Consider the following 23322-nt stretch of genomic DNA (forward strand, 5'->3'; position numbering starts at 1 on the left):
AGATGGCCTCTGGGGAAGGCACAGACTGGGTTAAAGGAGAAATGAGGGAATTGTGTTCTTTAAATGCTTTTGTTCCTCAGGGCTGGGCCCTTACTCCTCTGTCCTCATTAATAAGTTTCCTGGACAATCTCACCCAAGCTTAAATTTGTGCTAAAATTTGTCTTCTGAGCTACAGGCACTTATATTCAACTGCCTATGCAACACACTTAGATGTCTCTTTAACACCTCATACTCATCACATCCAAAATGAAGTGTTTCATCTTTACCAGCGCTCCTTCAGCTTTGCCTGGCTAGGTAAATGGCACCACCAGCTGTCTCAGGCAGAAACCAGAAGCTATTCTTTGTGCCTTCCTTTACTGTCCATATTTTTTCTCTCCCACATCTGATCACAAAATCCTGTTGTTTTATGTTCTAAATAGCATCTTAATAGCCATCTCATTCTCCACTGTTTTCAGACTCTCATCATGTCTCACCTGGACTAGATTAGTTTCACATTTGGTCTCTCTGCCTCCAGGTGCCCTCCCATGGTCCTTTCTTTACACAGCAGTCAGAGTAATCTTCCCAATGCAAACCCAGTCTTACCCTATGCCAACTTTTGTTTCTGATTGCCCTTAGATTTTACTTTTTATTATTACTTATTGATTGATTTTTAGAGAGACAGGAGAGAGAGAAACATTGATTTGTTATTCCACTTGTTTTTTCATTCATTGGTTGCTTCTTGTATGTGCCCTGATTGGAGATCAAACCCTCAACTTTGGCATGTCAGGATGATGCTCTAACCAACTGAGCTACCCAGCTAGGACCCCCTTAGATTTTTCTTGAGTTCAAACTCTTACCTAGATTCTAAGACCTTTTATTATCTGACTGCTATTCTACTTGTCTTATACCCTATATAGCTTTCATCTGGAAGGCTTCACACATTCTCATCCTTCTACCAGGATCCCCACATTTCTTGATCCCCATTCATTTCTAACTCAGATTTTTCTGAGTTAGAAAAGCATTCACTTCCTCAGGCATCTTCTCTGACCCCTAGGCCAGGTAAGCCTCCTTCCTGCCTCTCTGACCCCCCAGTTCTCTTCTATTACTCTGGTATCCTCTTACGATGAAACTTATTACTTGTTGTTATAATTATTTGTTCATTCATCTTCCCTTCTGGATTGTGAGTTTTTTGAGGGCTAAGACCAGTCATTGTTGTATCCTCAATACTTAAGAACAGAGCCTGATAAAGATTTGAATAGATGCTTCATCATGGAAATACACTTATGGCAAATAAACACATGCAAAGATGTTTAATAGCATTAATTATTTAGGAAATACAATTAAAAATCATTGCATGGTTAAATTAAAAAGGTGTACCTTTTTTCTTTTTTAATCCTCAGCTGAGGATATTTTTCCCATTGTTTTTTTTTTTAGAGAGGGAGAAATGGGGATGGAGGGAGAGAGAGAGAGAAACATTGATGTAAGAAATCCATTGGTTGGCTCCCACACACACCCCCCCACTGGAGCTAGGGGTCAAACTCACAACCATGGTACTTCCCCTTGACTGGAAATCAAACCCGAAATCCTTCAGTGCATGGGCCAATGCTCTACCACTGAGAAATACCAGCCAGGGTGGTACACCCACTTTTAAAAAAACTTTCAGTTCCTTAAGAAGTTAGCCCTGGCCCTAGTCGGTTTGGCTCAGTGGATAGAGCGTCGGCTGTGGACTCAAGGGTCGCGGCCTTGATTCCAGTCAAGGTCACATGCCCAGTTGGGGGCTCGATCTTCAGTAGGAGTCATGCAGGAGGCAGCCAATCAATGATTCTCTCTCATCATTAATGTTTCTAACTCTCTCTCCTCTGAAATCAATAAGAATAAAAAAAATAATAATAAAGAAGTTACCCCTGGAGCCCCAGCTGGTTTTGCTTGGTGGATAGAGCGTCAACCTGCAGACTGAAGGTTCCCGGGTTCAGTTCTGATCAAGGGCACATGCCCAGGTTGCGGGTTCGATTCCCTGGGCGGGGGGGGGGGGGAATCAGGACACATCCTTGGGAATCTCAGGACACATCCTTGTGTTGCCAGCTCGAGCCCCTGTAGGGGGCATGTAGGAGTCAGATGATTAATGATTCTCATCATTGATGTTTCCATCTTTCTCTCCATTTCCTTTCTCTCTCTGAAATCTATGTTATTTGAGTCCATTTATATGAAAGTCTAGAAAAAGCATGTTATTGTGACAGAAGACAGGTCAGTGGTTGCTTAGCATTGGGTGGGAGAATGGAGGGAGGGATGGTTTACAAAGGAATATAAGGAAAGTTTTGGCAGTAAATGGATATGTTCATTATTTTCATTGTGATGATGGCTTCATGGGATTATATGTAAGTCAACTGGTAAATTAAATGTTTTGAATACATGCAATTTATTGTATGGCAATTATTATACCTCAGTAAAACTGTCCAACGAAAAAAGAACCTGACCCATAATAGGCCCTCAGAATATACTTGTTGAAAGGAAGAAAGACTGACTGTCACTGGTGATGTGGACATTTTTTTAGAGCAGATCTAGGGAGTCAGAATGTGCTAGGCCTTGAAGATTAGGCAGAAGAACTTGAAAGTTGTCCAGGGAAGCAGTTTTGGAGTTTTATGATCACACCATGATATAATGAAAGCAGTGTTGTAGGAAAATCCTTTTGGCAGGATTGTTCAGGGTGACTAGAAAGGATTGCAAAAAGACCAGTCAAAAGGTGTCGCGATGATTTAGGCGTGTGATGATAAGGACCTGGCCAAGAGTGATGGCCTTGGCTTGGAAAGAAAGGGACCAGAGGAAAGATAATCTGAAGATAGAATAGTTAAGACTTGGAGAAGGAGTAAGTTCTTTATTGAGCACCTATTATGGATTAAACCAGTGGTTCTCAACCTTCTGGCCCTTTAAATACAGTTCCTCATGTTGTGACCCAGCCATAAAATTATTTTCGTTGCTACTTCATAACTGTAATGTTGCTACTGTTATGAATCGTAATGTAAATATCTGATATGCAGGATGGTCTTAGGCGACCCCTGTGAAAGGGTCGTTCAACTGCCAAAGGGGTCGCGACCCACAGATAGAGAGCCGCTGGATTAGACATTGATTTCACAATTTGACAAAATTATTCCTGGTGGTTTGTTTGTTTGTTTAGAGAAGACTAAGACTTAAGTCTAAAATGTAGGGAATGAAGGAGAGCATTTTCCCTTGAAATTAAACCTAGGTGAACTGTTAGGTTTTGATGGAAAGACTGTTTTAGGTACATTTCAACTTCTAGTCTGATACACAGAGCTGTCTGAATTTGGCTCTTTACTACTTTCAGTACTTTAGTTCTGCTTTTTCTTCTGTTGACTTACTGGTGGTACAGACTAGAGGTCAGGATCTTCAAATGCTGTCCAAGCAATCTTACTAAAACTAAGTTAAAGCATCTTACTTTGACTTCTCCTTAGGAGTGGATTTTTTCAAGCTGAAAATCAGAATTTACTGTACTCAGCCCTCGAGGTCCTTTTTAACCGACTGAAGCCGAGAGAGCGTGACCAGTCCTTGGAGGAACTGCTTAGGTGGGTCCAACTACATATCCCAGAGAGTTTCCCAGGACACTCCTAGGAACAAGATTTCTTGGAAATAATTTGGGTGTCTCTTGGTAGAGAGGGAAATTGATAGAGTATTCAGATAAATCCTGAAGCATTATACACTGCTGAACAAATCATTCTAAATCTTCATCTATCTTTCATCATATAAAGTTTGTATTTTCAGGTAATGACAACAGCACTGACCATCTACAGTCAATTCTTGACTATCCTGAGACCTGCTCTGTCTCCCAGTAGGGTTTGGTAATTAGGTAGCAGCTAGTTGTCACTGATTGCCTGTATCCTTTCCCCAAACTTGGCAGAAAAAGAGCCTAGGTTGAGGGCTAGGCAGTGGAGGAGGGAGCTGAGGAGATCTAAGGGGCATGGCTCCCTGCCTCCTATCCCAACTTCAATCAGTTAATTGAGTCATTCTTTCACCTCCCCTGAGAGCCTACCAGTGTTCAGCAAACTGCGGCTCTTTGGCCCCTTGAGTGTGGCTCTTCCACAAAATACCGACTTCTGCGCATGGGCCACAAAGTTTCAGTCGCACTGTACGTGTGCTCCCGCACGTGGTATTTTGTGGAAGAGCCACACTCAAGGGGCCAAAGAGCCGCATGTGGCTCGAGAACCGCAGTTTGCCAACCACTGGGCCCTAGGCCATCACTGGATCTGCAATCAGTACTTGTCATCTCTACCTTTAAGGCAGGACTTTATTTCATTTTAAATATACTACTTTTAAATTTGTTTGACCTCCTTCCCACCAGTCAATCAGAAGTTGACTTTAGTTTTATGTCAGTTACAATTTTGGATTAATTGTGACTCCCATCTCCCGTTACCTCAGTGTACTGAAAGCTGACCATATATGGTATATTTATTAAAAGCTCTGCTTTATAATTTCCTTTTGCTTTGTCCCTATGAACCCAGAATTTAAACATTTTCCAATGTGTTGCTTAAGGCCTTAAAGAGCAAGTAATTGATACAGGTTGCACATATAAACATGGCCTAGACTAGTACATGGGAATCTTTGTATACATGACCCCTTCAAGGCCAGCATTCTACCCATTGGACTCTGTACTGTTCTGGCTTTCTCTTACAGGGAAAGAAGGTTGCTACTAAAGCACCTGAAAATGAGGGTTCTGATTAACCATCACTTAAATGGACTTGGATAACTCATGAATTTAGATTATACTTGTGATGCTTTTTTTGTTTTTTGTTTTTGCTTTTTTTCCTTACAGCCAAAGCTTCCATTACTTGCAGAATTTCCATCACAGCATTCCTAGTTTCCAATCTGCTCTTTATCTCATCAGACTTTTGATGGTCATTTTGGAGAAATCTAGAAATCCTACTCAGAACAAAGAAAAAATTGGTGATTTACCCTGATTCTCTTTTTTTCCCCCTTCACAAATAGGATTAATATCTCAAGCTCGTAAGCTTGGGGCTTCCTAAGACCTTATATGTAAACTATGCACTATGCCTGGTGCATGGGGGTTGCGGGGGGGGGGGGGGGCGGGTAGGTCTCCCTCAGCCTGGCCTGCATGAGATAACTTTGTCTTGTTTCTCCAACAGCTTCCCTTGCCAGACATTTCCTCTGTCGGATGTGGCCAAGTGGGGAAAGAGAGAAGAGCAGTATTCTTAATGACCAGCTCCATGCTTTGCTGAGGTAAGGTGCTCTGTTCTTCTCCATGAGCTAAGCAGTCTTCCATTTGCCACTGTTGGGGTCCCTCATCTGGGCAAAGACTAAGAAATTACCTTGGTTAGGGAGAACTTGGAAGCAATGAAGTCGATTTGAAATTAACAAAATTTAGGAAAGGTCGATCATAAGATCCTCTAGTTCTGTTTCCATTATCTTTATTATTATTGAGTTAAAGGGGAAGAGGAGTCTGCAGTTATATCCTGCTTTGTTAACCAGCGAGTCAGTTATTTATTGCCTACCATATCCAAGACATTCATCACTTCCAAGGTGTCTAACTATTTCTAATTGAGACATTTTTTTCCTGCCTCCTGTCATGTTTCTGGAACCTTTATTTTAAAATATTTTTAATGTTAGTAGTTGTTTTAAAGCTTAATACCTGGTAATAGATCAAGAAAAAAATCTTGGTTTAGAAATTCTGTAACATTTGTTCATACTTCTGTGGCTGTCAATGCAGCATCTACCTGGAGCACACAGACAGTGTTCTGAAGGCCATAGAGGAGATTGCTGGTGTTGGTGTTCCAGAACTGATGAACTCTTCTAAAGATGCATCTTCTTCCACATTCCCTACGCTGACTAGGTAAGAGAGTTCTCTCCTCCAGTTCTTTTCAGTACGGTCATGCTGTCCAATATATGTAGTTTCCAAGTAACTACCTTATTCTTCATCTGATCCTGAGAGAGGTAGTAGGTTCAGTTAACACATGGGATGTCCATTATGCATTCTTTCTAAGGGGCTCTCAGCCTAGTTATGTGAAAGGACCTTTTATTTTTATTTTTTTTAATTGATTTCAGAGAATAAGGGAGAGGGAGTGAGAGATAGAAATATCAGTAATGAGAAAGAATCAACGATTGGCTGCCTCCTGCATGCCCCTCACTGGGGCTTGAGTTGGCAACCTGGCATGTGCCCTGACCAGGAATGAAGCCTACGACCCTTCCATGCACGGCAACACTCTAACCACTGAGCACACTGCCCAGGGCTCACTTAATGGGTTTTGTGTCTCCTAATATTAATAGTTATCTTACATTTGTGTAGTATTTACAGTTTATAAAGCACTTTTGACATTCTTTATCTCAGTTGATCTTTTTAAGATTCTGTAAGGTGTATCATTAATCTTGTTTTACTAATGAGGAAAAGGAAGGTCAGAGGAGGAACTTATTTAAGCTTATTTGGGCAATAAAATAAGTATGGAACTAGGAACCTAAAATTTGATTTTCTCACCATTTCTCCACTGCTCTTTCTATACCACCACACTATCTCCTTTCATAAAGTTAATTCCATTGTTTCAGAGGCCATCTTTTTGTGCTCATTTTTAAATTCTTATCAATTCCCCCTCCTCTTACAGTCAACCCCAGTGAAAGGACATTCAGAGAGGTGGGAAAGGAAATAACATTTGGTTCCTTGGCTTCTTCCCAGGTAGCTCTTTCTAACCAGTGCATCATTGTGTGGGCATTCATGCTCTTTCCCTCTTCTAGGCACACCTTTGTCATTTTCTTCCGTGTAATGATGGCTGAACTAGTGAAGACAGTCAAAGGTCTTCAGGCTGGCACAGCAGCAGACTCTCAGCAGGTGAGTCAAATACTCCCACCCCAAGAAATAGACTTTGGATTACAGTAAGTCCTCAATATCGTTGATAGGTTCTTGGAAACTACACCTTTACGTGAAACTTTGTATAACTGAACCAGTTTTACCATAGGCTAACTGATATACACAAGAGTTCAGTTTCTACAGCATATTTCTGATCACAAAACCAAACTTGTAATTAAAGACCTACAATACTTATTAAACATTGAAATGAATATGAGCTATACATATATTTAAGAAAGACTGATAAAAACAAGTAAGGTAATTATTTTCCAATCCACTTATACCAGTTCAGAGTCAGGATGGTCAGAGCCAATCCTGGCAGCTCAGGATGCAAGGAGTGAACCCACCCTAGACAGGATGCTCTTCCACATCAGGGCTCACACACACACAGTCAGGAACATTAGACATTACAGTTAAGCTAATGTGCACATCTTTGGGATGTGGGAGGAAACGAGTGCTGGAAAAGATCTATTCAGACATGAGGAAAATGTACAGAAAGTGGCCCTGGCTTGAATTGATTTTCCCCCCATTGCTACAACAAAATAATGCCGTTACTCAAGGACCTGCTGTACTTTCTTGGGTCCGGGGTTTCCCCTAAGCTATTTCCTTTGATTTACTGAGAGCCAGGATTTTTTTCTCTGGCTTCATATCCTTTCCTTCTAATTGGAAGTGATGATTAGGTTCTGTTTTCCCTGGTTACTGCACGGGGAAAAGCCTGGACTGCTCCATAGGCCCTAGTTTTGGGAAAAAAATGTCTGATTGCAGCTTCATGTGCCCGACAGTGTGCTGCTCGTGAGCCGGCTTGAGGTAAACAAGCCTGTTTGAGATGCAGTGGTCCGGGGCCTTCATAGCCTGCTAACCAGAACTAAACTGGAACCACTAAGAGCACAGGCTTGAATAGGGAATCACTGAAGCCACAGTGAGCTGATGGCCAGTAGGTATATTTCAGAGGCTTTTCTCCACCTGGATATTACTGAAGAGGAGTCATTTTATTAGAAAGTCTCATAAGGTATCCTGATGTTGTCATATATACACAGGCCTCAGATCCATCTGGGGGGTGCACTAGTTGCCTCATCTATTTAGCAGGGTAATTGGCTTATCTCTGAATATTTGTATGATTCAAGAACCATGTATTAGTAGGAATACAGAAAGAGACATATTTTGTTGTGATTAGAGGTACCTATATATTTGGCTGTCCCCAGGTTCATGAAGAGAAGCTCCTCTACTGGAACATGGCTGTTCGAGACTTCAGCATCCTCATCAACCTGATAAAGGTGAGTATGGAGGCTCCTTGACCCATCTCACTGGCTGCAGAAACCAACAAGGGTCCTGGTTTCCAAATGGACTCTCACTGCTCCTCTCCCTACCCTGCCTTGGGGACCTGCTCTCTCTGTCGTCTTCCCTTGTGGACCTACCCATCCTGGATCACCCCTTCTTCTCTCCCCAAGTGATATCTTTTTCCTTCTCTCCCTTCCTCCTTATCATCTGTGCCACAATACTTACTATTTAATGGCTCCTTGCACATGTCAATCCCGCAGTCCCCCCACATCTTGGGTCCTCTGTAATCTGCCACATACCCTGCTATCTCCCTCTTCCAACCATGAATGCCTTCATTATCCTGCACACACTCTGCTCTCACCTCTTCAGGGATTTTGCTCAGGCTACTCCCTGAATTTACAATGTCGGACTCTCCTTTCCACTCTCATCCACTCTTTCTTAAAGCTTCAGATCAACGTTTTGAACCTCTATAATGTCCTCTACTTAACATCCCACTTGGAATCAATTACTGGTTCTTTTTTGCTCCCCTCTTCCTTTTCTTGAACTTTAATGATGATTATTTTATTCTTTGTGATTAATTTAACTGTTGACAGGCCTTCTTCATTTTAGAATTCTCTACCATACCCAGAGTTGTGCTTTGCACATGAGAAAGAAGCTGGGGTGCTCAATGAAGCAGACCTCAGCTTTGGTTTCTTGCCTTTCATCTCTCCAGGTGTTTGATAGTCGTCCTGTTCTGCATGTCTGTCTGAAGGTGAGAGGATGACCAGAGCCCACTTTGGTATTTACTCTTCTCTGGACAGGGCATCAGCTGGGAGGAATTGCTTAATACTTTGCTCACAAGCCAGAGTCTCCAGAATGTGTGCTAACAGATAATAGTGTAGAAAAAACAGTGGATACTAGTTGGATAACAAAAGAACCAGCTTTCCTATGACTTTGAAAACTTTTAGTTCAAGTTTTAGAACTAGGAGGTGTGGCTTCAGGAACAATAATCACTCCCTGCCATTCCTTCCCAGGCAACAGGGAGAAGGAGGAATACATGATTCCTCTTTTTAAAGCCATGGGTAAGAAAAAATAAAAACTAAATAAATAACGCCTATGGGTGGCTTCTTGAATGTGAGAGCTGATATCCTCATAACTGCTGAACTCTCAATTGAGTAACCCAAGATTTGATGGTATATCCAGTGGGTTAAGAGCTAGTGAGTGTTATGGGGAGAATGCCTTTTCCCCATTCCTGATGGTTCCTTCAAAGTGGTTGTCACCATATTCTTATCTCCTGGCTTCTGCCTTTTTACTCACTCCATCCTGATGCTAGTGTAGGAGATGGAGTAGGGGGAGTGACTTATCTGATTGGTAAATTTGGCTATTGGGCATGTGCTTTCTTAGCTCTACCCAATTTCTTTCTTCTTGGGAGTAAGTTGTCCCCAGGGAGCTGGGATTCCCCTCTGTTCTTCTGTACCCTCATTCTTAAGGTGAGCAAGGCCCCTCCCCATTAGCTGTGTCTAGGTTAGTTAGGTAAATCTGCCTAATTCTGCGAATAGTTAACAGGCCCATTTAGTTTTACATTAAGCTCCATTCTCCAAATTAACCTTTTGGACACCTCCCAATTTATTTTTTATGCACAAAAATAAAGTATTTGGATGATGTTATGTTGCTTCAGGTAGGGGCTTTTTAGGTGAAAGACCTTAGCTAGCGTCATCACCAGTGTTTCATTTTTCTGCAGTATGGGCGTCTCTTTGTGGAAGTATTTCTGAAGCAGTGTATGCCGCTCCTAGACTTCAGCTTTAGAAAGCACCGGGTAAGAACTGAGAGCAGAGAACTAAAACATTCTCTGTACAGTTTGTTCAGAAGATACATGCATGGTGTCTCTTGGACTGGGCATGGGGGCAGTACATTTGCCCAGGTTCTGGGCCCCTCTTCTACCTGGGCACCTTTGGTCTACTTCACCTGTCACTCATTTAGATGGAATATTCCAAAGTAGGCTGAGCTGAGACCCCTTCTGTTTGAAACCCACCTTCCTTCTTCTACTCCAGATCTGGGGGTGGTCGTTCCCTATAGCTTTATTTTCTTGTTTTGCTGCACTCCCAGGACCTCTATCGGTGTGTTGTTTGCTTATTCTTTTGTGCTTCTCTGGGTCTACTTTCAGGAATAATTTTTTTTAAACCCACTTATTTCATAAACTCTTTGCTGTTATAATGGATAATCTTGAGAGTTTTGTTTTTTGTTTTTATTTTAGTCAAGTGGGATCCAGGGCTAGAGTAGTGAAATAGGATAAAAACATGATTTCTTACATATATTTATCAAATTGAACTTTGTAGAACACTCTTACAGAATTTGATTGCTTTCTCATAACCCAGAAATAAAGGAGGGAGGACAGTTAGAAAGCACTTCTATTTAGGGCCAAATTAAGATGATTATTGATACACAGTTGAACTTCCAGGGTTTATCCTTTTTGGAGCCCTTGATTGCAAGGGTATCTTGCATCTAAAATGAAATGAGAGTATTTCAAATGGCACTTACGCATTTTGTTGGTTATAGGAAGATGTTCTGAGCTTACTGGGAACCTTCCAGTTGAACACAAGGCTGCTTCATCACCTGTGTGGGCATTCCAAGGTAAGAGGAAAAGCAGATCACATTACCCACCTGCTTGTTGGCTTCATCAACAGTTGTGATTGGGAGATACATAGGCTTCAGTTTCTTCTTCCTTTTTTACATGTCTAGAGCTTTTAGTTCTGAGACTGTATCTGCCCAAAGGCAGTTTATTTAAAGTGGTCAAATCTTTAGGTGCTGGTTAAAAATGGACAATCATCTAGAGAGGAGTTTTCTGCATCTGAAATTTGACCCAAACTCCATAGCTCTATTTCCTTCTTTGGTGAGAGAGATAGAATATTGGTGTATGTGTTACTGCTACAAAATACATAGGGTAGGAGGAATTATGTAAGTAATGACTCTGTGGGAGACAAGAGGTGGTTCTAAAAGTAGCTATCCTTAGCACTTTTCAGCTGTGCTGCTTGTCAAGAAACACATCTATCTACTGTGAGAACATTTTAGCATTAAAGGACTTTTCCACTTGCCGACTACAGCTGAACCATTGTCTCTTTTTGTCTGAACCATAGAGTTCTGCAGTCACTGGCAAACCAAATGATTTTGGATCCAGTTTTTATTACTCACCTCCTCCCCTGGTTCTAACTTTAGAAGGTACTGAACAGTGAAATTTTAAGAACTCTCTGAGCTAAACAGGATTGATACCTGTTGTTCAATATCAGTATAATTAATACATGTTCAAGAATATTTTAGGTCAGTTCATTGATAGTCAACGAGAGGTTATGAAGAGAAACCTAGAGGTGGTATGTGTTCTAAGCCCTCTTAGCTTGAAAGACAACTGTCACTCTCCTTGTAGTACTCTGCCAAACTACTGCTGTATGATGGGACATGTCTCTGGCCTATACTGGCAAGGCTTATGCTCTTCTAGAGTGTTCAGAATGTCAGGAATGCAAGTTCTTTATAGGAAATGTGGAAGCATGATGAGAAACCGGATGAGTTAGGTGCATTTGTTTCCATTCAGATTCATCAGGACATGAAACTCACCAAACATGTGCCTTTTCTCAAAAAGACCCTGGAGCTGTTAGTTTGCAGAGTAAAAGCCATGCTTATCCTCAACAATTGCAGGGAGGCTTTCTGGCTGGGTAATCTCAAAAACCGGGACTTGCAGGTAAGCCTGGGCCCTACCAGTGATAATCTCCTACTCCCTTTCTTTGTGAGAGCATTGGGAGGTATGTAAGAGATGATGTGCTTTTCTCTTAAGTCTGGGCCATTTAGCTCTTTAAGTTAGAGTATATTGCCTATGGGCCCTGGTCACAGGCTGCACCCCTCATCCCAGCCAGCAAAGGCACCAAAACATGCCATTGATACCAACAAGGCCTCAGATATAGAGAAACCAGATCCATAAAACCTCTCTCCTCAGCCAGAGAGGTACCTATAAGTCAGTGGTTCTCGACCTTCCTAATGCCGCGACCCTTTAATACAGTTCCTCATGTTGTGGTGACCCCCAATTTCATTGTTACAAATTGAACATAATTAAAGCATAATGATTAATCACAAAAACAATATGTAATTATATATGTGTTTTCCAATGGTCTTAGGCGACCCCTGTGAAAGGGTCGTTCGACCCCCAAAGGGGTCACAACCCACAGGTTGAGAACCTCTGCTATAAGTCCTACTGAGGGTAGATTCATAATAACATTTTTGTATATGGACAAACTTTAAAAAATTGTTTTGGATTTTTTTTTTCTAAACCAGTCTGTCTTAAAGTATTCTTTGACTAATTTTAACAAGTGAGCATTTCCAAGATCTTTCAGCTGTCTTGACTGACTGAAATCTCGTGTTGCTTATAGTACTGCTTTGGAGTTATAGCAGTTTTGAAGTAGGGTCCAAGCCCTTCTTCTTTTTATATATATATATATATATATATATATATATATATATATATATATACACATACATACACACACACACACACACACACACATGTTTTTATTGATTTCAGAGAGAGGAAGGGAGACAGAAACATCAATGATGAGAGAGAATCATTGATTGGCTGCCTCCTTCACATCCCCTACTGGGAATCAAGCCCACAACTCAGGCATGTGTCCTGTCCGGGAATCAAACCTTTACTTCCTGGTTCATGGGTCGATGCTCAACATTGAGCCACCCGGCCAGACCAAGCCCTTAATCATGCTTATAATACTGGTATCTGAGCTTTATAATCTTAAATGTGAAAAAAAAAAATAGCATCCCATAGAATTAGCTTTCTTTCTTCACATCAATCTTATGAGATAAGTACTATTGTTTCCATGAGAAAATTGAAGCTCCGAGAGGTTAAGTAACTTACCTAAAGTCATTAAGCAATAGGTGAGTGGATTCAAGGTTTGAGTCCATACAGTTCTGTTCCAGAGTAGTTGTTCTTAAATCACTTCAGTGTACTCTCCTTCAGCCTCTATGTGGCCACCCATGGTTGGTGTGTTGGTGCTTATATACCTTAAGGTATCTGGGAAATTTTAGAACTAAATTCAACATTAACTGAGAGAGTCTAGCCTTGTAAAATCTAGCATGATATTAGAATACAAAGGTGGACTTTTTGTAAAAACTGTGTATTGTATCAGAGCCACACATATCTCAGAAACTTTGGGTTGAGGATCACTTCTCTAGATGCTGGGTCCTACTTTGGTGCCATGTTTGATGACATTTGAATGGCTAGAATATCTTCCTTTGTATTGCCCATAAGCTAAGCATTTCTCCCACATGTGATCACTTTAACCCCACCATTTATCTTGGACCGTCCACATTTAGGGTGAAGAGATTGTATCACAGAATTCCCAGGAAAGCAGAGCAGATGAGAGCGAGGATGACACATCATCCCAGGTCTCCAAGAGCAAAGCAACGGAGGTATCTCTACATAAGGCACCAGAGTGTGGCATTGATGTTGCATTTCCTTAATTATTCTGAGTTGGTAAAGTGCAGAAGTTTCCCTGTTTCTGTTTATAATCAAAGGCTTCTATGCCTATCTTCATCACCTCCCTCCAAGAAAGCTTCTGTGCTTCTATGAGTTCTGTGGGGGCAAGGAAAAAACCCTCCCAATTAAAATCATTCTCGAGTATCTCAAGTTGTGGCATGTGTTATAGAGTTGAAAATTCCCTTCCATTATAACCTATTTTTTCTGAATTCATGTCTAAAATCATTTTAGAAGGGAGGACAGAATGTTCTGTGAATATTGAGAAGAATGAGTTAAACCATTTAAATGTTCTATATAAAATAGAAATGTGAATACATTTGGTAGAAGCACAGAATCAAAAACTGCCACTACTGAGGACTAAAATAAGAGTAGGGGTCCTTATTCTTTTCTGGACTACTACAGATACTTTTTCAAAATATATATTTTTTTTATTTCAGAGAGGAAGGGAGAGAGAAAGAGATAAAAACATCAGTGATGAGAGAGCATCATTGATCAGCTGCCTCCTGCACACCCCACACTGGTAATCAAGCCACAACCTGGTCATATGCCCTGAGCCACACCAGCATAATACAGATATTTTTAAAACTTTAAAGAAAGCTAGAGAAAAAGGTATCCTATATAATAAAAGGCTAATATGCAAATTGACCAAATGGCAGAATGACTGATGGCTATGATACACACGGACCACCAGGGGGCAGACGCTCAATGCAGGAGCTGCCCCGTGGTGGTAGCAGTGCTCAGCCAGAAGCCGGGCTCATGGCTGGTGAGCACAGTGGCACTGGCCAAAACTGTCAGTCGGACATCCCCGAGGGCTCCCAGACTGCAAGAAGGCACAGGCCAGGCTGAGGGATCACCCCCCCCCCTCAAGTGCACGAATTTGTGCACCGGATCTCTAGACTATATATCTAAAAGCCTAAGCAACTGGCCAGTAGCTATGACGTGCACTGACCACCAGGGGCCTGACGCTCAATGTAGGAGTTGACCCCTGGTAGTCAGTACGCTCCCACAGCGGGAGCGCTGCTCAGCTGACAGATGGGTGCCAGGCGCTGGGCTGATGGCTGGGAGTGCACCTATGAGCCTCTCCCTCAGACACTCCCCCTGCATGCCCAAGTGGCAGCGGCAGCAGGCGCAGTGGGGCAAGGATGAGTGGGAGTGGCGCAGCGCCCTGCTCAGGCTCCGGCTCCTCCCGAGCTGCCTGCTGTTTACCACACTATTTTGTGCTGTATGGGATCAATGCGAACAGCAGGCTGGAGACCTACAAGCTCGCGGGTAAGGCCGGGCTGTGGCAGCACAGAGGCCCACTAATCCCTGGCCAGGCCGAGGGACCCCACTGGTGCACAAATCTGTGCACCGGGCCTCTAGTATGTTTATAAAGTTTGGATACAATTCAGCTGAGTTATAGACACCAAAAAACTCAGATTTAAGAACCCTTGCTGTGGAATCTCTATAATGCAATTTGAGGCTGCTGCAGAAAGGTCATCGAGTATAAAAAATTCTATTATATGGTCCTCTGTATAGTATACCTCTCTACCTTTTTCTCATAAAAAAAAAAAAAATTTTTTTGAGACAGGCAGTATCCTATTTCTCCTAAAATCCCTCCCAGATTAGAGTTACAGGCCAGAGAAAATTTGATGCTTGATTACTGCTGAGGTACACCAGATTTTTAATTTACAAATTTTTTTTCTTTTCTTTTTTTTTTAGAAATGAAAGCAACTCCCTGGTGCGGGCCGGAGGGTTCATCAGGAATATATATATATATATATATATATATATATATATATATATATATATATATTTTAAACATTTTTATTGATTTCAGAGAGGGAGGAAGAGGGGGAGATAGAAACATCCACAATGAGAGATAATCATGGATTATCTGCCTCCTGCAAGTCCCCCACTGGGGATCAAGCCCACAACCTGGGCAGGTGCTCTTGACTGAAATCGAACCTGAGACCTTTCAGTTCACAGGCCAACACTCTATCCACTGAGCAAAACCGGCTAGGGCTCTTTTTCTTTTTTTAATACTTATCCGAGGATATTTTTTCCACTGATTATTTTTTTTAAAAAAAATTCTGTTTTTATTGATTTCAGAGAGGAAGGGAGAGGAAGAGAGATAGAAACATCAATGATGAGAGAGAATCATTGATGGGCTGGCTTCTGTACGCCCCTCACAGGAGATTGAGCCCACAACCTGGGCACATGCCCCTGACTGGAATGATACTTTAGTCCGCAGGTCAACACTCTATCCACTGAGCCAAACCAGTTAGGGCTCCAATGGTTTTTTTAGAGTGTGAAAGGGAGGAAGGAGGGGGAGAGAGAGAGAGAGGAAAAAATAAATGGGAGAGACACACATCGACTGGTTCCCTCCCACACATGCCCTAACTGGGGCCAGTGATTGAGCCTACAACCGAGGTACATACTCTTGGTCAGGAATTGAACCCTCGAGCCTGCGGTCTGTGGGCTGATGCTGTCTAACCACTGACCTAAACTGGCCAGGGCCAGAATTTTTAAATTTCTTTTGTTCAGGTTTTTTAACAGATTTCAGAGAGGAAGGGCGAAGTAGAGAGAGAAAGAAACATCAAAGATGAGAGAGAATCATTGATCAGCTACCTCCTTCAGGCCCCCCACTAGGTATCGAGCCTGCATCCCAAGCATGTGCCCTGACCGGGAATCGAACCATGACCTCCTGGTTCATAGGTCGACATCCAACCACTGAGCCACACCAGCTGGGCCAGAATTTTTAATTTTAACAAATATTTCATTCTATATTCAATATCCACTATGTTCCTGTGTCACATACATGCAATAGAATAGAAGGACCATGGCTTTAAATTACGCAAATTTGGTTGTTGCCAAGTGGCATTAATCAGTTTCAAATGGCCTCCCTCCATAGTCTTGGGTTAGAGATCATGATAAAAAACTCATTTTTCAGATGAATGATTTAAAACTTATTAATTTTGGTAACATTGATACAGTATAGTTTTAAGTCCTGTGAGAGCAGTATTATACAGGCTCACTCAGATGACCTGAAGTATTTAATTATCCTTTGCCCTTAGGATGGTGAAGAAGATGAAGCAAGTGATAGAGAAAAGGAGCAAGATAGTGATGAGAGTGACGACGATGACACTGATTAGACCACAGAAAGATGGACGCCTCCTTATCTCTGCCAGCCTCTTAGCATTTTGTGTTCAGGATTTGAAATCTGTCTCCCTTTCTCACTAGAAGCATCCTATTTTGTCCTTAAAGTGGGGGCTTTATTGATTCAACTTAATAGTGAATATTATAGATCCTCTAACATTAAAGGCCCTGGCTCAGGATTCCAGTGTAGCATTCAGTGCTGTACTGCGGAGTAGTCATGATTCTGGACTTTGGGAGCTAGTTTTGAATTTATTTTATAATTTATGTTTGTACCAGTTTTACAAATAAATTGTTTTAAGTTCTGCTTCAGCTACTTCTTTCCTCTTTCTGGATTTCCTTTACTTAGTCAGGGATTAGATGAAATTGAATTGGGTTTTCAGCAGAAAAATAATGAAGACCGGTGCCAACATTAGTTCTACCAGTGTAAATCATGTTTTCTATTGTAAGAATTATCTTTCTTTGCGATAAGAAGATCTTTGTGTTCTTTTTAGAGGAGTGATAAATTTCTTGTCAGTGCCCAAATAAGGTTAAAAATGAATATTTTGGCTGCTTTAAAAAAACGTTTGGTCATCGTGTAGATGTAAGACAAAAGGGGAAAAGGCACCATGAAACTCGCATGTTGAATTTGTATATGTAATGGTTATTTCCACATTATTCTGAGTTATACCTATAATTAAGTTATAACTATGTACCTAATTACTTATAGTTTCTTAGAACATTAGGAGTACACTTGAGCTAAAATGGAAAGTCTCACGTCTTTGGTCAGAAAGCCCAGTTTCAGTGCTGCTACCAAGTTTTTGCTGAGCTACAAATATTGTTTAATACTTGTTAACATTTTTTGGTACTTTCTTATAATATTTGTTAATATTTCTACCCACTTTGGTATTCTCTAGTGGTATTAGGAGGTGGCTGGTTAGATGTTTGTTTTTTTTTCAAATAGAGGAGGTTTTTTGTTTTTAAAATTAATCCTTAACCCACGTATAGATTTTTGACCCCTTCATCCTCAGGTATATCGAAATTGATGTCTCCTTCCTTGACACACCTTTGTTTCCCCGGTTCATTATGGATGTTTTAAGTGAGTTCACACTAGGCTTATTTATATGGTTTGTTTAATGGTTCTTTATCACATGTACATGTCAATGCTAATTTGACTCTCTTTTAAATGGTTGTTCAACATTTCAATGGAAATTGTTCTTCCTTGCTCTGTCACTGGCCCTTTTTTGGAGGGGAAGGGAGGAAAGAGGCTCCTGAATTTTCACTGCTTTACAGAAAAGCAAGATGGTTGGGGCAATGCCAGTTTCCTTTACATGGATAGGTTTCTGTAAGCTTCAGGCACATAGCAAAGGGAATGGTGTGAGGAACAGGAATCAGGTGGGGGGCCCTTTACTTGGAGTGTTGCAAGGCAAAGGTACACTTCTTGTACGTTGCATACAGCAAGAGAATAGAGCGCAGCATCTGTTTGCACATGGTCACTGTCATCTGAATCTGAGGTTCCTTAAGTCCAGTGGGCCACTGGTGCTCCCGGCTGATGATTTTGCAAAAGGCTGACTTGTCTGAAACTCTGAAGGTCCCAGTCCACTTTGGAGGCTGAGCCGTGATGACCCTGCCAAAGACCGAATCCACTCCAGTGAGGCGGACAGGCTGGGGCTTCCTGACCAGCCCTTTCTTGTTGTTTATGGTTCGGAGCTCTGATGTGTGGCAGGGTAACTTGGGACTCACCCCAGGTTCCAGGAATGGGCTGTCTAGGACTAGAGTGACCTCTTGAAAGCACAGCTGCACTTCAAGGTCAGAAGGGGTGTGTGGGAAGCAGGGGGAAGCCCTAAAGGGGTGCTTGGAAGAAGGTGTAGGTGTTGTGTGCCGCAGCCATTGGAAGCTCTCATCCAGTGGGGTCCATGGTGACCAGAGCTGGTATCCTGCCATTGATAGTCTAAAGGAAAGGAATCAGAACATGGAATTTCCCTAGCATGGTTTTGGTGAGGGCATGGCCATTCAAATTCACATCTTTTTCACATTGACTTTAACTTATTCTAGTCCCCATAAACAGTCCAATAGATGTTAGGGTACTAGTATCTCTAAAGAGTAGTAAGGGATGGTAACAAGTCTTGAATCTGTCAAGTGCCATGTGTACTAACACTTTATTAAACCTTATCACAAGTCTTTGAAGATAGATTTTAACCCATTTTACAGATGAGGAATACAGAGGTGGGCAATAATAATAAATATACAATAGTTAATAAATAATACAAGAATAAACTTGTGTATTCACAACTGTAAACTAACTTTTGCCAACCCCTGTAGATTTGCCCTAAATGGAGTATCCCAGTTCACCATTAGGATCTATGCTGTGTTGATAACTGCTAAAGACACCTCTGAGGTTGCAGAGGCTGCTGGCGCTTCAAGATGAGACATTAATTGTGATTAGAAGCTCAGAAAGGCCCCCATCTTACCCAATATGTGGGACTCTGAATCCCATGTACTTAGACCTGTGGGTCTCAAAATATGATCCCGGGACTAGCACCTTTCAAACTCAGAAACTATGGGGGTAAGGCCCTGCAACCTGTGCTTAAGTAAACCCTCGGGATTCTGATGTACTTATAGTTTGAGAACATATACTGCTCCTCTTAAGGGACTTCGGCTTTCACTATTTTTAATTAGCAAGACAGTCTCTTGGCCCTAAAAACCTGTTTTCTGACACAAGGGAGCTGTTCTTTCAGAACCCTGAGCTACTTATGCCATCTCAGAGGAAGTATACCAGGCTGGTAGGAAAATAGTTTCTAAAGGTCAGTCTTTAAATATTTCTAAAGATTTTTCTGGTTCTTATAGATGTGTTTTTTGTTTTCTTACCTACGGGAGACCCACTCGCTAAGAACTTTATTTTTCTGTTCCCTTTGAAGATAAAGGTCTGGGAGGATGTTGCTAACTCAAAAATGTACTCAAGTAGAACTTGGATTTTCCTTCAATCTACCTTAAAATTGTCAGTATATAAAGGGTTTTCCTGAATTCAGGAGATGCTAACATTTATTGAGCATGCACTATTATGTTAAGGGACATAACAGATCCCTTTTCTTTTTAGCCAAGTGTATTTCTCTGTCCCTTCTCTTTTCTCCAAAAGGAAACAGCAGCAAATTTGATTCCATCCAGTAATGGTGTGACAAATTAACACCTCCACCATCCTTTATGAGACAGTAAAGTTCATTTTTTAAAAGGAATTGGTAACATTTCAAGCCAGAAGACCTGCTCTAACAGTGGTTAGTATAGAGATTTGTTTATTTCCTACAACTGCTGTCTCCTGACCTATGCTGGCCTTTTTGCATACTGTGTTTAAATGTCTGGGCTGCTTTAGGATGAGACACTGACACCCCAGGGGTACTTATCTATTCCAAACAGCCTACCAAAGGCCTCTGATGCTTGAGATCATGACCCTGGGAGCATACAACCAGGATCAGTGCCACTCTGGTACACAACCATGGCAAGGTGGTGACCAAAATAAGTATCCTTTTCCTGACTCACCTTTAGCAAAAGGGGCTAGAGGTGTTTTTTTTTAAAAAAAAGAGCCGAAACCGGTTTGGCTCAGTGGATAGAGCGTCGGCCTGTGGACTGAAAGGTCCCAGGTTCGATTCCGGTCAAGGGCATGTACCTGGGTTGTGGGCATATCCCCAGTAGGAGATGTGCAGGAGGCGGCTGATCGATGTTTCTCTCTCATCGATGTTTCTAACTATCTCTCTCCCTCTCGGTAAAAAATCAATAAAATATATTTAAAAAATAAAATAAAAAATAAATAAAAAAAAAGAAGCTGAAACCGGTTTGGCTCAGTGGATAGAGCGTCGGCCTGCGGACTGAAGGGTCCCAGGTTTGATTCCGGTCAGGGGCATGTACCTGGGTTGCGGGCATATCCCCAGTGGGAGATGTGCAGGAGGCGGCTGATCGATGTTTCTCTCTCATCGATGTTTCTAACTATCTCTCTCCCTTCCTCTCTGTAAAAAATCAATAAAATATATTTAAAAAAAAGAAAAAAAGAAAAGGCTTTGTCAAATGTCCAGCCTAAGTATTCAGCGGAACCAGCATGGGATGAGAAGGGCTTCTCACCCCAGGTCTTTCCACCACTTTCAGCCAAGTTTACATAAAGATGGTTCACACCCCCTTCACCTCATCCCCCGCTCCTACCACCCAGAACTCACTGTCATCCTCTCCAAGGGGGACTGAACCTAGGAAGTCTATTCAAACTGCTCTAATAACTCCCCAAGGGGAAACACCGTGTTCTGGCCCAAAAGGGTTCCCCTTCATACTAGTCCTCCAGTTCCAAGGAACCGGGTCCCCCAATGTCCCCACCTGGGAAAGAGAAGGCAACGTCAAAGTGCCGCTGAGGTCCTTGTAAACTGCAATCCGAGGGGCTGAAGCTGCCTGTTGTGGGGGGAGCTTCCCGTCCCAGCCGGAAACCAGACTTGTTCCCTGGGAGTCCCCTACCCCGGGCGGGCCGGGGCCAGAGGCCTCTGGCTGAAGAGGTGGAGGTGGCGGTGGGAGCCCAGGCCCGGTCCCACCATCCGGGCTGGGAGCTCACCTGCTGAACTCCACGGCCATACGCTCCAGAGTGGAAGCTACTAGTCCCCGCCGCATCTTTTCTCCAGCAGGCGCCTGGCAACCGCCTTTGTGACCCAGGACCAGGGAGGGGGGCGGGGGCGGCTAGAGACCCGAGCGGCGCAAGGGGGTGGGGCAGTAGGGGGGCGGGGCCGTCTGGGCTGGACTCCCCACCGCCAACTCCTTGGAATACCAGGTCCAGAAGTGCAGGTTCGAATCCCGCTCCCTCCAGCACCTCCCTGCTGCGCTACATCGATGTGCCTTTGATCTAGTTGCAGAGCAGGGGCCTACCCACTTCAAGGGGTGTGGTCAGGAACGTGCTTCAAAATCCCGGGACCGATCGTTAGTTTAAAAGTCTTTATTAAACCTGCTCAGTAGGTGTTCAGGCAGAGTTACCCAGACTTCTGAAGGCTTTTGTTGCTACATTGGAATGATCCCCGTGCAAGGAGACAGAATGTACTAATATAAATGCTCGCCTATCTAGAACAAGAAAAAAGATGCATGTCTTCTTCCCTTGACTTCTTGACTGAAAACCTTTCTCTGCTTTCTATTAAACCTCAGAAAGACGATGCTGTCCCATTCTCAACAAGCTGAAAAACAGAACCTTTCACTATAGTAAGAGTGATCCGACAACTTTGACAGCATCACTCAATTACCCGGACCGCTGAGGGAAGACAGATCTACCCAGTTGACTCCTATATCCCTGGTGCCTGGCTACCACAGTGTCTGGCAGTATGCAGGAGGTACTTGGGGAGGAATTAACTAACGGCCCACCTGCCCTTCCCTTAAACACCCAGACGTTGGCCTTGCACTTTGCGAACTATATAACACAGTGATGGTGAACCTTTTGAGCTCAGCGTGTCAGCATTTTGAAAAACCCTAACTTAACTCTGGTGCCGTGTCACATATAGAATTTTTTTTAAATATATTTTATTGATTTTTTTACAGAGAGGAAGGGAGAGTGATAGAGAGTTAGAAACATCGATGAGAGAGAAACCGATCAGCTGCCTCCTGCACATTTCCTACTGGGGATGTGCCCACAACCAAGGTACATGCCCTTGAGTGGAATTGAACCTGGGACCCTTGAGTCCGCAGGCCAACGCTCTATCCACTGAGCCAAACCAGTTAGGGCTAGAAATTTTTTGATATTTGCAACCATAGTAAAACAAAGATGTGTATTTTTTATATTTATTTTATATATTTAAATGCCATTTAACAAAGAAAAATCAACCAAAAAAAATGAGTTCGTGTATCATCTCTGACACACGTGTCATAGGTTCGCCATCACTGATATAACACAAATTAGAGCTGTCACCTTTCATCTTGCTCTTTGGGTGAAGCTGAAGTGGGGAGACTGGGGACCAGGGGAAGGGTCAGGCTGAGATTCTCGTTTGGAAGGCCAGATAGTCTGAGAAGCTTGTTAAGAACTGTCAGATGCTGTGTGTGTGTGTGTGTGTGTGTGTGTGTGTGTGTGTGTGTGTGTCCCTGTCGAAGGAGAGCTAAGTGGAGATTGGAGGGGTCATCAAAATGCAGAGAAGGGCAGAGAATGACAACTCTTGGAAGAGACTAAAATGATTTTGAATTACAAAACTTTTTTTCAGTAAGTTTTTAATTTTCCTCTTGTTTTAAAAGCAAATAAGATGGGTTTTTTTATTGCACAGTTGTTTTTAAATATATTTTTTATTGATTTCAGAGAAGGGAGAAGGACAGAGAAATAGAAACATCAATGATAAGAGAGAATCATTGACTGGCCACCTCCTGCACGCCCCACACTGAGGACTGAGCCCGAAATCCGGGCATGTGCCCTGACTGGGAATCAAACCGAGACCTCCTGGTCCATAGGTTGATGCTCAACCACTGAGCAACACTGGCCGGGCAGGATATTGTTTTTCAGAGAGTGGAAGAGAGGAAGGGAGGGAGGGAGGGAGGGAGGGAGAGAAACATTGATGTGAGAAAAACACATTGACTGGTTGCCTCCCGC

At 42.5% G+C, this 23322-nt stretch overlaps 2 protein-coding genes across 2 annotated transcripts in view; one reads left to right on the forward strand and one right to left on the reverse strand.

The window, feature by feature from the left end:
* Positions 1–17075, forward strand: part of FANCD2 (FA complementation group D2) — a 64141-nt gene extending 47066 nt beyond the window's left edge. Inside the window, exons 32-43 of the mRNA XM_081105685.1 lie at positions 3447–3557; positions 4802–4932; positions 5133–5226; positions 5714–5836; positions 6730–6823; positions 8044–8115; positions 8832–8870; positions 9840–9914; positions 10655–10729; positions 11682–11828; positions 13466–13561; positions 16685–17075. Of these exons, the coding sequence (XP_080961811.1) occupies positions 3447–3557; positions 4802–4932; positions 5133–5226; positions 5714–5836; positions 6730–6823; positions 8044–8115; positions 8832–8870; positions 9840–9914; positions 10655–10729; positions 11682–11828; positions 13466–13561; positions 16685–16762 (1135 nt within the window). The 3' untranslated portion in view covers positions 16763–17075. The remainder of the gene's footprint in view (positions 1–3446; positions 3558–4801; positions 4933–5132; positions 5227–5713; positions 5837–6729; positions 6824–8043; positions 8116–8831; positions 8871–9839; positions 9915–10654; positions 10730–11681; positions 11829–13465; positions 13562–16684) is intronic.
* Positions 17076–18149: 1074 nt separating this feature from the next.
* On the reverse strand, positions 18150–18720 carry FANCD2OS (FANCD2 opposite strand; the record flags this gene model as incomplete). Its single annotated transcript, XM_081106499.1, has 1 exon — positions 18150–18720. Exon 1 carries the CDS (start codon positions 18684–18686, stop codon positions 18150–18152), a length of 537 nt encoding a protein of 178 aa, XP_080962625.1. The 5' UTR covers positions 18687–18720.
* Positions 18721–23322: the final 4602 nt, after the last annotated feature.

This window comes from Myotis nattereri (assembly GCF_964212035.1).
Source record: "Myotis nattereri genome assembly, chromosome: 14".
In the NCBI taxonomy this organism is placed as follows: Eukaryota; Metazoa; Chordata; class Mammalia; order Chiroptera; family Vespertilionidae; genus Myotis; species Myotis nattereri.